Here is a 13,611-nt window from a genome sequence, read left to right on the forward strand (position 1 = left end):
AGAACATTGGGTCGCATTCCACTCTGAGGGGCAGAAAAGTGGAATAATAGAATGGGGTTGTTACTTTCAGTCAAAAGTACTACTTTTAGTCACTGAAATTGATAGAATAAGCAAAAATAATAACATGGACCCAGAAAATACTTTAATTTTCCCCAACAATTATTTTTGAATCATTTTTTTTTAAATGTCCGGTTTTTCAAACAAGGCGTGGTCTTTATGACGTCACAAATGATGTATTTTTGGCGAATCTGTCTGCCGCGATTCCACGTTATGATAATCACAAAGCAAATTAAATATTGCGCTCTACGCTTGCTGTCAACCATATCATTGCCATTACACGTGAGTAAAGAAAAAAAATAAATCTTACGTTCTGTGCATGGCAACAGTGAATGGCATTTCATCATTTGTGATGTCATCGGCAGAAGCGTAAACAATGAAAGCGCACCGATTTAAGTAATTTTTTTAAATATTAAACTTAGTCAAATTATTTAAAAGATGGTCAGATCCTATGTTTTTAAACATGCTCTTTCAGAAAAAAATACTTTTAAACTTTTGGAAACGACCCCATTCCCACCTTAATTTAAAGCATAGCCGGGAAATGAAATGAACGATGGCAAAAGTTGAACAATCATATTTATTGTAAAGTGGAAAACGCACAGCAAGTGTTAAAAATGCCTACCCGGCGAATCACTGCACAGGTGATTGAGTCCATAGGCGCCTTGTACACTAAAGATATGCTACTTAGGCACATACAACATGACATCAAAGGAGATTACTTGTACTGTTTCAAGGGGGGGGGGGGGGCTCACACGGGAAAACAAGGAAAGCTGCTACTTTCCTCTTTTCTGCCTCTCAGAATGGAATGCGACTCAGTGTTCCAATGAGTTATTGGGCGTCTGAAAAGGCACTACCACCCCTTTCAATTGGTAAAAAAAAAATTTTGGAGCTTCCTTTATAAAGACTTAAAGTCTTGTAAACACATAATATTTCGAGTTGTCCGGTTGACCCTACCCCACTCACCGCGCTCGGTAGCTTTATTCTAATCAAAATCATTTTTCATCACAAGTATTTAAATGGAGCTCCGAACCCGTTACATATGAATGTTTAGAAAACCTTTGTTCAAGCGTTTATTATTTTTGCATGAAATTCCTTTAAGTGTGAAGCTTTAATAAAACTTATCTAAAATTTGTGAAATAATGAATATATTGGATAACGTTTATTTATTAACATAAATATATAAATAAAATGTATTTTTTAGAAATGTATACGAATGAAATGATCAGTTCACTTATGACGGAATAAGTTCCTCTGAAACCAGTTCGGTTTTATAGAACCTTTCGATTTCAGTTCGGGTGAGGAAGGACAGCTTTTGTGAGATGGTGGAGGAGTAGTATCTTGAGAATCTTCTGACAGAAGCAGGCTTTGACGACACAAGTGGCTCACTGCTCCCATATCCTTTTTCCGTTTACTGCGTTTCAACCTGAGAAGGCTAGAAGGAACCTTAAAGTCTGAGCTGAGAACACTTTTGAACAAGGAAGAATTTGACAGAGATTTAGAAGGTTTTAAACTGCTTGGTTCATTGGCTTGTTCTTGCTTTGGATTCTCTACGCTTCGTTTCGACAAACGAGACTCTTTACAAGACTCTCCTGTGCGAAATACCACTAAGCTCATTGAATCCATCGAACAATTAGAAACTGAATCATCTTCATGCTTATGTTGGTCGATTGCAGGAATATTCTCTTTTGTGCCATACGTACCAGGAATAGAGGTTGTGTTTATAGTTCTAATGTTCGTAATTTCGGATTTAGAACTTTCTTGAACATCTGATACTTGCGGTAACTTATCTTGCGAAGACATAAAAGTTTGTTTAGCTTTTATGAGAGCTTCATTTCTGGCTCTAGACATTGGACTTTCCGGGGGAGTACTGGAAAATAAATCTAAGTTTGTCGGTTTAAAAACAAGGGGATTATAAAAAATAGATGCTGAAACCACATTTGGTGTGTTTGGCACACTGAGAGATTGAGGCGAAATGCTTGAATCGGATAGGCAATGACTGGTAGTGTATGAAACTTTTCTTCTCTCTACAGGAGAGTTTAAGTTGCTGGACACTGGACTTTGGACTGTTTGAGACTCTGCTACTCTGTTGTACTTTTCTATCAGAGTTCTTACATTTGGCGCACCTTCTCGAGATATTTTCTTTGCGCACACTTTCCTCCAGTCTAGCTGAGGTGCTGAAGGTGACTTTATGTAAGAAACTTCCTGGACTTTTGATTTAGTTTCTCTACCATTATATGGACATGGCTTTTCTATCTGATCAGATGACTTTTGAAACAATGAATTTTCCATGACAGAAGTTGCTTCACTACATGAAGTACCTTTTCCTGAATCATCCTCACTCTCTGCCTTACGTTTTCTTGATATGGACTCTGACTGAAAATAATCCTTTGCATCTTTCCTAGGATAAAAAATGGTAAGATTGCGTTCATTATAGGAGGAGTCTTTCATATCTGGTGTTGAAATTGCTGATTTTGACGTATCGTTAAAAGCTTGACTGTCTTCAGAATTTTCAATGGAATTGCTTCTTTGAGGAATAATATAGGTTTCTCGGAAGGAATTATCAGAAATACTCGATTCGTGCTCAGAACTTAAACTTCGTTTCTTAGGAATAGATATAGTAAACGTTGGCAGCTGAGAATCAGATTTTTCCTCAACAGGTTGATGAGTCTTTTTTGGTTTCCTCTTTGGTAGCTGAATGGTTACAGTTGCTGCATCTTTGCTACATTGGTCTGTTTCACAACTAGGTCTGAAAACCGTATTATTCTCTTGATTCTCCTCACTTTTTAGTGACTCTTTTCGCGGTAACCCGAGGTCGAATTTCGCTTCCTGAGGATCAGTATTTCCTATGGTATGCTCATTGAACTCTGGAGGGCTTGGAGCGCCTTCTGCATTCAATGACGAGTTATGGTTTGGAGATTTAACGCGTTTTTTGCTTCTTTTTTTCTGTATATGCTCTCTTCTTTCACTTGCGACATCATTTTTGTGTTTATCACTCATTGACCTTGTTGGATACTTACTGTCTTTTGACAGTTGGCTTTCGACATTTTGTTGCATCTGAATAAGGAACGGAATCTTTGAATCTGATGCAACTTCTCTTAACCACCCATAATTGTCCTCGCCAGTAACTACAGGCTGAATACTTATTGAATTCTCAGTCAGACGCTTTTTAAGTTGGTATTTCTTAGTCAGTAACTTTATTAATTCTTCATAAGCAAGGCTGGATTTACAATTCGGAATGTGAATGAGTTTATCGGAAATAGCTTTTTCTGACTCTCCCACCAGAATGCTCTTTTCACGAGAAAGACGAAATGACTGGCATTTCTGAGGTATGTCTGACCTCTCTAAATCCTTCTGGGTGTGGAAAGTGTTGGACCTCTTTCTTCCAGGACTGGAACTACTTCTACAAACTCTTTGCAACTTCTTCCTTCTCGGAACGTAACCTCGGGGTGGATGTTCGCCATGTGACATCAATAGTCTTTCGTTCTCCGGATGAGTTTTGGAAGCTACACTGGACCTCCAAGCAACTTTTGTGTAGGTGTCTTCTGATGAATCATCTGACTCTGTCGTGGAGGTATCTGGATGTCGTCGATCACCAGTCACTGGTACAACCTTGATATTGTCTGCTGAGCTGCGTCTGACGGTGATCTGTCTGTGCCGATCTTTTTCCTTGCTTTTCCTTGAAGGAATCTGAAAACGTGAAAATAAGTTCTGATTATTGACATTAAACAATTCATTATATCTCTACAATGTATTAATAGTACATGCAATTCCAAACTTTGCAAGTTCTTTTGTTCAAAACACGTTTTTTCTTCTCTCCCTCTTTGCTGCAATATTCAATTTTTGAAGTTGCATCAAAATATATTAGGCTCTAACAAATTTCTGCAGAGAAGAACGGCAACATGTAGTACGTGAGTTAATAAGAAGCGTCTTCTGTGTCCGAGCCCCTCAGTGGTCAAGTGGTTTAAGGGACGGTTTGGTACACTTGAGAGTTCAGCTACAGATAAACTTTCCCTTTTTGGGGGATGAAATATTTTTATATAAATCTGTTTGAACGATTGATATAGCCATGGTGCGTGTTTTTTTTTTTTTTTTGGTATGGGATATATATATATATATATATATATATATATCGGTTCTGCTCCTGTTTCCGTTCTGTTAAAGATGAGATAATATTTATTAACAAACACATATGTGCATAGGAACATAAATGAAACGAACACAATAACGTAACACATATAACGTAATTACAAAACGACAATCATTTTAGTTTAACATGAGTTAGTCTTCAACAACTAAAGAGCGTCAATGTCACTGCCAGCAGCGATACTAAATCAATATGATTTGGTGCTTAAATACTTATACACGAGGATATTATACCATATAGTATTTGAAAGAAAAAGCATAGTATGCATACACAAGTAGTAAATGTATCACATAGAAACAAAAAAACGATTTTCGCTTCTTTTCCGGTTCAAAGTGTCCTAAAATTCACGGTAAAAGTTGCTGGCCCCAACTTTGACAGCAAATATTGCTGTAAAATGTATGGGAAATTTTTACAGTAAAACAATGGAGAAATCTAATTATTCCGTAATACGTATCTTAAAAGATAATACCTCATAATTGGAAAAATTCTGATTCTCTTCCGCTGCTGCAATGTCCTCACCAGAATGTTCTAGAAAATAAATAAATGAGCACTCGGATTATTACTATTGTTATAGTTAATGACTATTATCCATAATTTAATTTGTACTTTTTTTTGTATTTGAGTAGAAAAATCAGGCCGATTTTTAATAGCAAAAAATGTATGAGTTATATTGAAATAATAACAAATTTTATTTCGATAGAAATGTTTCACTATACAGGAGTTCCGGTTTAACCTGCAAAACCTCTATTTTCGCAAACATTAGACACACATGCATATTTCTAATTTTAAAAAAAGGCTCAAAATCAGATGCAGAGTTAAGAATTGAAAGTTTGAATCAAAAATGAAAATGGGTCAAAAAATACAAAATTTATCTTTTTATACGCGCCCTAGGTCCCCTAACTTATGTTTAAGGGAATAATCTCCATTGAAAAATAATTCCAACACAGAAAGTTTGACATTAGTACGACCAATATTCCCCGAGATAAGAAACGCAGCATTTTGTGACTTACACCATTTTACACTCACCATCGATAACCCCTTTTTGGGGAAAATATAGCGATTAACTAGGTTTTAAAATTGCATGTGTGCATAGAGTGTGGTTTTTCAAATTCTTCGAGGTTTTGTAATGTGTTTTTGAGTATCTTGGCATAACATTTGCATTTATTTTTGAAGAGCAATGAAAAATGTAAATATTTTTTTTTTACAAAACTTTGAACTCAATTATCTCCGAAAGTTTTAGTCGCACAAATGTCAAGTTTTTTATGATAGTAATATTTTTTAATGGGGATTATTTCTCTACATAAAAGTTAGGGGACCAGGGGTCCGTATAAAAAGTTAAGCTTTGTATTTTTTGACTCAAACTTCGAAAGTTTCTTTCAAACTTTCAATACCTAAACTCTGCATCTGATTTTGACCATTTTTGCAAATGGAAGTATGCATCTAGGACTAACGAATACAAAAATATAGATCTTGCAAGTTATAAAGCGGAACACCTGTATACGCATAATAGGAAAGGTTGATTCTCAGTTTCGCCCACATTCCAAATTTTCTAAATGTATAATTGAAACTGAATAATAAGGGGGGAGGGATTTCGTTTCGGCAAAACTGGGGAGACACCATAGAAACTTGAGGCATAGTGAGTGAAGAAAGTATACTTTTTTTAGCATGAACAAACTGGAATTTTTCTTTTGAAATACAACACACAATTAGGTATAACATACTTTATAATAGTACTTTCTTGAAAAGTTCCTTTCTTGTATTTTTGAACAATCACTTTGCTTATTGTTCTCATTTGACTGTTTTCAGGTAATATGATTTTATTTTCCCCCCGCCTTCCTCTGCAGCACCACCGTCGACCGGCCCCTCCCGATCTTGTTCCTCCAGCGAAAACCGTCTCCAGGTTGCGTCTATATTCTACACACACACATGCATATATACACACACATGCCCACACACATGCACACACACATGCACACACATACACACACACATACACACACACATACACTCGTGATTGTGAGAAACATAATTTGAATTCAAGATGTCAAAATTCAATTTTTTTTCCCTTTGAGCAATTACGAATTGCTTATTGTTCTCACTTGGCGGTTTTAGACGTCCGTCCGTTCGTCCGTTGATTTATTTTTGCCTCTGTTGTACCGCAGCCATCGACCGGCTCCCCGAGGCTGTTCCTCCAGCGAGCTGCTGAGCGGTGGCGTCCATACGCACGTCTGCCCATACACACACACCCGCGTGCACAAACACACTCACGCACGCCTACACATGCACACATGCTTATACACTCATACATTCATATGCCTACTCATATACACAGACATGCACGTCGGCACACCCATGCCTACACAGTCACACTCCTGCACACACACACACACTCGTGATTGCAAAAAGCATAAGTTGAACTATGAAACAATAATTAAGCAACACAAATTGAATGATCACCCGAAAAATACACCGACTGATTGATTTCTTTAAGGAAAAGTTGGTATACGTACCAAAAAAAAAAAAACTACTATGTTGTGGCCATCACGAAACTTTCTTCTATATCTTTCTTACAATTCTAATCCCTCCCCAATCCCCATACTTGACGAGGAAGCAATATTCCCAACAGAACCAAATTACACATGCAAAAACTTGACGACCATCCCAATGTCTGAATTATCGCAAAATCAAAGCAAAGAGCGAGAACTGAAAGTTATTTCAAAAGACTTGCTTGAATTAATTACAAATATTTTATTTGTTAACAAACATAAGATGGCAACAGTTAATAATTTTAAATCATTTTGAGATAATATTTCCGATTATATATTCGGAACTCCAGCGCTCGAATACGCTACCTTGCGGTGATTTATAAAACTGCGTCTGCACCTAAAACATTGCCACGTTGCGCATCACGTGTGTCTGTTGACGTAAACACAGGCAGTTTGTTCTGAGTATTTATTAACGCAATCGATGTGTCTTAGTTTGCTTTCAGCTACAGAAATTAATTCGTCCCTTAGTAGTATTCTCGAGCTTCTCAAAATAATGTTGGTTTTTCTTATTTCTTTCAAAAAAGTATTAAATGGTGGAAGCGTAAACAAGAAAAGTCTGGATTAACAAAATTGGATAACGTAATACCAGGTAAAAATTTTTATTGTTTTGTATGAATTTGTAAGAATATGAGTTTTTTTAATCTTAAATTAATTTAACTAATCATATTTTACAGCAGCATTTAGTTGGAATGGACAGTATGCAAAATATTTTCTTGAATTTATTATCGTAGAACAAAATGAAAAATGTTTAACCGAGAAAGAATTTACTTTATTCCTTTTATTCTCAGCTGAAAGGTTTCGCCAAATTTGTTTAGGGTTATAGTAGTTTTAGTATTGTGCAAGCAAAGTAGCCTTGGCGAGTTTTCGCATTTTTAGTTAAACCATTTTTAATTTTTATCATGAGTGGAATAAAATGATAGTAAGATTACAGAATTCGATAAGCGAAAAGAAATAATGGTCAATCAACTGAAAAGAAAACTACCACCATATATAAACTGTGAGTACACATTTTATTTATTTTGTTCTGAGTGAATTTGAATCAGTTTTTCAATTCGATGGAAAAAAAAAACGAACTTAACAACATTGACTGGACACTTTTCCTTAACCTAATTCCACATAAATGATTTAAATAACCTTTGTTACTACAGTATCCTACTGAAATAGACAGTATGCAAATAAATTTTCTTGAAAATATTTATCGCAGAACAGATTGAAAAATCCAGAAAGAACGTTAAGAATTTGAACAATAAAAAATAAAAGTTCGCCAAAAATCTGTTTATAGGGTTATAGTTTTAAAATTGTGTGAAAGAATAATGTATCTTGACAAGATTTCGCATATCAGGTTCCATGACGAATGAATTAAATGCATGATTTCTTTGGATGTCCAATCATATAGTCATAGGAATAAATTATCTAGTGTTAAACGTTACTCTTGACAGTCTGCCACGTATGTGCACTATGTGACAAAAATGTCAACAAATGCCGGAAATGTCACGAAACTGAACTTAATATGTACTAATGTATAGAAAAAACGGTACAAAATGAAAATGCCGTTCGAAGCGAACCAAAAATTTATGAATGTCGAATTCAACATCGTGAAAATGGCTGCTTCAGAACAACCTACTGTGTGTTCTGCATTAATTGTTTACTTTCGTAATACTTTTTGGTTTCTAATCTCTTTCTATATGGGTCAGAATAACCAAAAGACTTTGAAAAATCTTTTCAAATGAATAAAGCGAAAAAATCATACATACGAACAAAAATCACAACACTTTTAGCATTTTCTTCGTTACCACATGCGTTTGTTTTAGTTTTCAATTCCGCCATTAGACAGTGACTGCAGTGCCCCCTATAGTTCGTTGGAGTTGCGAATATATATTTCCATACAATCAAAATCACGAGAAATACGCAGACGACAGTTTATTACGATTTATCTTTCTTATTGTTGCATTAATAAAGCTATTTTTATTCGCGAAAAAAAAAATTAAAAATTAATTTGAATTTTGACATCTGGAATTCAAATTATGTTTTTCGCAATCACGAGTGTGTGTATGTAGGCGTGTGTGTTTGTGTCTGTGTGCAGGCATGAGTGTGTGGGTAGTTGTGGGTAGGTGTGTGTGTATGTGTAGTTGTCTGTATGTATGCGTGTGTGTGTAGGTGTATGTATGGTGTGTATGTGTTTGTACGTGCGTGTATGTATGCGTGTAAGTGTAGGATATTGACGCAACCTGGAGATGGCTTTCGCTAGAGGAGCAGCATCGTGAGGAGTCAGTCGAAGGTGATGCTGCAGAGGGTGCTGGCGGGAAAATAAAATGATAGCACATCAAAACAGTCAAGTGAGAACAATAAGCAATCGTGATTGCTCAAAAAAAAAAAAATTAGCACCTCGTGGAGCGTTTGGCGCCAAAATTTAACCAACGCCTGTTTACATATGGATTCACATTTATTCCAAATTTCATCCAGAACGTATCATTACTTCTTGAGATATGGCACTCACAATCAAAAAAAAAGAACGTTCGATTGCGCCACCCCCTTTTCAGCTGTTGACACAAAAATAAAATCAGTTCTTATACCCTCTAAGGGCTATAAATTTTTGTTTGATTCTGTTCGTTATTTCTTGAGATACAGCAGTCACAATTGACGACAAAAAACGTTCTATAGCTCAACCCCCGTTTCAGCTATTGACACCAAAATTGATTCAGCACCTGTTCCTGTTAGGGGCAACCATATGGATTAAATTTTGTTTGATTCCGCCAGTTACTTCCTGGGTAATAGCAGTTATGCAAAACTCATCAAAAGTCACATTGCTCCACCCCCCTTGAAGGAATTCGTGCCAAAAACCAACGGGCACAAGTTCCCATAGGGACACATATGTGTACCAAATTTTGTTCGATTTCATACGGTAGTTTTTGCTGTAGAGCGGTCACAAAAAACTGGTCACACACATACGTGACACAACCGGACACACATACTCACACAGACAGACATTTTCCAAAAATGGTCGAAATGGACTCAGCACACCTCAAAACGTTCGAATCCATCAAAATTCGAAAATTTGCACGAATCCAATACTTTCTTCTATATATTAGATATAGAAGAAAGTAAAAATCACTGATTTTCGGCTGAGAGAGCTTTGAAATGTGCGTGTGAATTTTGACGGTCTACTGCAGTTTGAAAAGGAAATGAGTAATTCTATGTTGCATTAGAATTAATAAAAATGTCTAACCTGTGTGCATAGCCAGTTTAAGAAGTTCTTGGTTCAGTTTCTGAACTGTAGTCGTTAGCTGAGTAGCTTTAAATTCTCCTCCTTGCATTCCAGTGCCATAAATATCGGCCACAATGTTTGATTGCGCACTTTTGAGGTTCTGGAAAAAAAAAAAAAACATTGTGCAATTTAAATTTTTTTTATATTTTTTAAAATAAATTATTGCACTCAAATGAAGTTAAGAATTTTTCTTGATATTTTTTTTCAATTGAAAGCATTTGCCCTTATTCAAAAAATTTATTTCAAAATTTAAAACCAGCAAAATTTGCATTTAATCAGTAAGGGAGTGCTATGTTATGTTTCTTCATCTGCAGATGTTGCATGAGCTACAGCTGTAAATGTAATCGGTGAAAGCGTCGAAAATCTGCAGCACTAAATTGCCCGTTTTGTAATCAATTTACTTTCATTTATCATTGATATTTGACTGTATGAACGATCAGTGATGTCAGACCTATTCATGTTGTAATTGATTGAGAATCGCGTGAAATATTCTAACCTGAACGGGGAAACGTAAACACGCTTGTAGGCTGTCTTCTTAAAATCGACCGAAATTTACCGGTCAAACAGTCCTAGGGAAACTTTTCCATTTATTCGGGTCTCATCTCTATATGTTATTTAAAAACGCAATTAACATTCTTTTGCAATTTTGGTGGTGAAAAAATACTTGTACATTTAAAATTTTGATACCAGTCGAATCTGCGGAGTTTTCTGAGCAAGATTAAATTTGTTTGAAGTTTCTAATTTAATTAGAATGTCGAGTAGGACACTCCGTTAGTAGATTTTTATTTATAAAAATATATGTAAATTGATGCATGAGGATTTGAAAGCTGAAAGCACTACATATTCAAAAGCGTCCTGATGAGAGGTCTTGGAAGGTGATCTCTGAAAATTTTTCTTATTCAGCAAATTTTGTTCGACAATGCGGAAAATTTGGTGATGTAATTGCAAAAATTGCATTTTTTTTTTATTTGAATGACGCTTAAGCTCTTTTTTTTAGATAAAGGTATATTTGTATGCTCTAATTTTATCATCCCCAGTATAATTCGGGGTTATAAGTTCGGCAAATTGAATATCCTCCTTCCTAAGAATTTAAGTTCGGTGCGCTCTCGTATATATTTCGTATTTTGCAACAATTCTACCACTGAGCCACCGTTATCCACGGATGAAAAGTGCTAACTTCGCTACAAAATCATTTAATAGGGAAATTGCATAAAATTTACTGTTTTTTTGCCCATAGCTTTTTTTCTAAAGAACAAATAAAACAAAGTAATTTTGAGCCATCCCCTATCCATTAAAAAAAGAATCATCAAAATCGGTTCACTAGGTGAGACGCTATGAGTGGACAAACAAAAAAAAAAAACATACATACGGTATGAATTGATAACCGCCTCCTTTTTGAAGTCGGTTATATATGTAAATTGATGCATGAGGATTTGAAAGCTGAAAGCACTACATATTCAAAAGCGTCCTGATGAATCTGTCTTGGAAGGTGATCTCTGAAAATTTTTCTTATTCAGCAAATTTTGTTCGACAATGCGGAAATTTGGTGATGTAACTTGCAAAAATTGCATTTCTTTTTTATTTGAATGACGCTTAAGCTCTTTTTTTTAGATAAAGGTATATTTGTATGCTCTAATTTTATCATCCCGTATAATTCGGGGTTATAAGTTCGGCAAATTGAATATCCTCCTTCCTAAGAATTTAAGTTCGGTGCGCTCTCGTATATATTTCGTATTTTGCAACAATTATCATTCTATATTTGCGCTTCGATACGCAACGATACATAACACATACAATTATTGTTATGTAAATAGATCTTATTATTATTTTAATTATTTTTAATTTGAATCAATAGCATAAATCAAGAATAAAAAACATTGCTCTGTGTAGTTAGCGTAGTCAGAAAATATCATATTAGGGGTCGTGCACAAATGATGTCACGCGGGGTGGGGGTGGGGGCTCGTGAAGTGTAACAGTTTGTGACCAGAGGGAGGAAGTGGGTAAGAACAAGTGTGACATCAAGCAATTTTTGAATGAAAATGTGTTATGAAAAATAGCAGGATATGTGACAAAGTAGGAGGATGGGGTAAGGCGAAGTAAATCACATCAGCCGCGTTCACAACACACTTTTCAACTCGGTAAATCCCCGCTCTGGCTCCGCAAAAAAACTGATTGAAAAATTCCCCGTTTATTCTCCCGTAAAAAGAGGTTTTCCATTGTACCACAGAAAGCGGTTTTTACCTAGCATCCTTAGTGGCTAGTAGACGAACTTGTTTCGCGTAATGCATTCTGGGTAAAATTCCGCTTTGCTCCCAAAAGCAAGCAGGAGGAGAAACAATCCACATATACCCCGCAAATAACCGGAATGGGGTGAAAAGCAGGTTTTTCCGGGGTCGAAAGTGTTCACAGAAACGGCTCTATTGTGACAAAGGGGGAGAGGGGTCAAAAACGTTGAAAAAAGGTTTGACATCGAGAATGGACAGCCCCTTACTTCTGGTGGAATGAGGGGAGGCATGAGTGAAGAGGTTTCTTCGGACGAGTGCGATCTAAAATGGGCATAGTGGGATCGCTTCCGATGAGCGGACTGCGTATGGAGTTCCGTTTCCAGCTTTGCAGTAGACAGATCTCGATGTAACAGCTCCCACCGCAGTTGACAAATCTGATGTGACTTTACAGCAAGAGTTTCCTCTAAGTCACGAGTCTACAAAGACAAAAGTAAAATCACAAAAGGATAAAAAGTAACGAGATACTGAAAAGAAGAAATTGTAGATTTTCGGCATCGGATCAAAACTTGGCGCCATTTTAAAACTTTGTGATTCTTATACATTTGACGCAATTTCAAGCTTGCAATTTTATTGCTGACGTGTTCTACAACTGTTAATGTAGCTTTTAATGTTGTTTAATGCTTTTGATAAAACGTTTTTACATTTTAATGGAACTTTTCATAAAATGTTGATGGAATAATTTATTTAAAAACCCATTAAAAATGTAACTTATTTTATTTCCAAACAAAGTATTTTTGCTTTAATCGGATATGGTGGTAATAAATAAATTGAGAAATACTCACTAAGCTTTAAAATGCGGCAAGTGTGCACGTATTATTGAAAAAGTACCAAAGAAAAGTCCTGAAAATCAGAAAAGTCACAAAATATTTTTTTTTTTTTTTTAAAGATGAAAAGAATTGTCACAATTCCATTTGTATTTCATCTCAATTTAGTTTTGTATTTTAGTTTCTCTCTCTCTTTTGTTTTTTAAATCAGACGATAAAATGTTTAAAAAAGATATTTAAGAACGATTCTCTGCTATCATACGCATCACAAATAAAATATAGGAGGCGCTGGTAATCACGGCTAATGGCAACTGAAAGAAGCGAGAACCAAGACCGACCCACTTCCGTAGAATTTGACTTGTCCAATGAGACATCTGTTTTTTCCGCGCAAATTTGAAATGGTTTTCCTCTTTGGCTAATTTCTTTCATCACCACAAGAAAGCGCATTCAAGTGCTAGAATTGTATTGTGTGAAATAAATTTCGAAGACCAAAGGATAATTTATTAATCAATAGAAATAATTTGAGACCAATCGCTTATTTAAGTAAAAA

General features: G+C 35.7%; 1 protein-coding gene across 1 annotated transcript in view; it reads right to left on the bottom strand.

Annotated features, from left to right (window-relative positions):
- Positions 1 to 1,213: 1,213 nt before the first annotated feature.
- LOC129226949 (uncharacterized) overlaps positions 1,214 to 13,611 on the bottom strand; it is a 36,480-nt gene continuing 24,082 nt past the window's right edge. The window contains exons 12-15 of the mRNA XM_054861577.1: positions 12,504 to 12,713; positions 9,974 to 10,112; positions 4,671 to 4,729; positions 1,214 to 3,744 (exon numbers count right to left, since the gene is read on the bottom strand). Of these exons, the coding sequence (XP_054717552.1) occupies positions 1,285 to 3,744; positions 4,671 to 4,729; positions 9,974 to 10,112; positions 12,504 to 12,713 (2,868 nt within the window). The 3' untranslated portion in view covers positions 1,214 to 1,284. The remainder of the gene's footprint in view (positions 3,745 to 4,670; positions 4,730 to 9,973; positions 10,113 to 12,503; positions 12,714 to 13,611) is intronic.

This window comes from Uloborus diversus, chromosome 7 (genome assembly GCF_026930045.1).
Source record: "Uloborus diversus isolate 005 chromosome 7, Udiv.v.3.1, whole genome shotgun sequence".
Classification (NCBI taxonomy): domain Eukaryota; kingdom Metazoa; phylum Arthropoda; class Arachnida; order Araneae; family Uloboridae; genus Uloborus; species Uloborus diversus.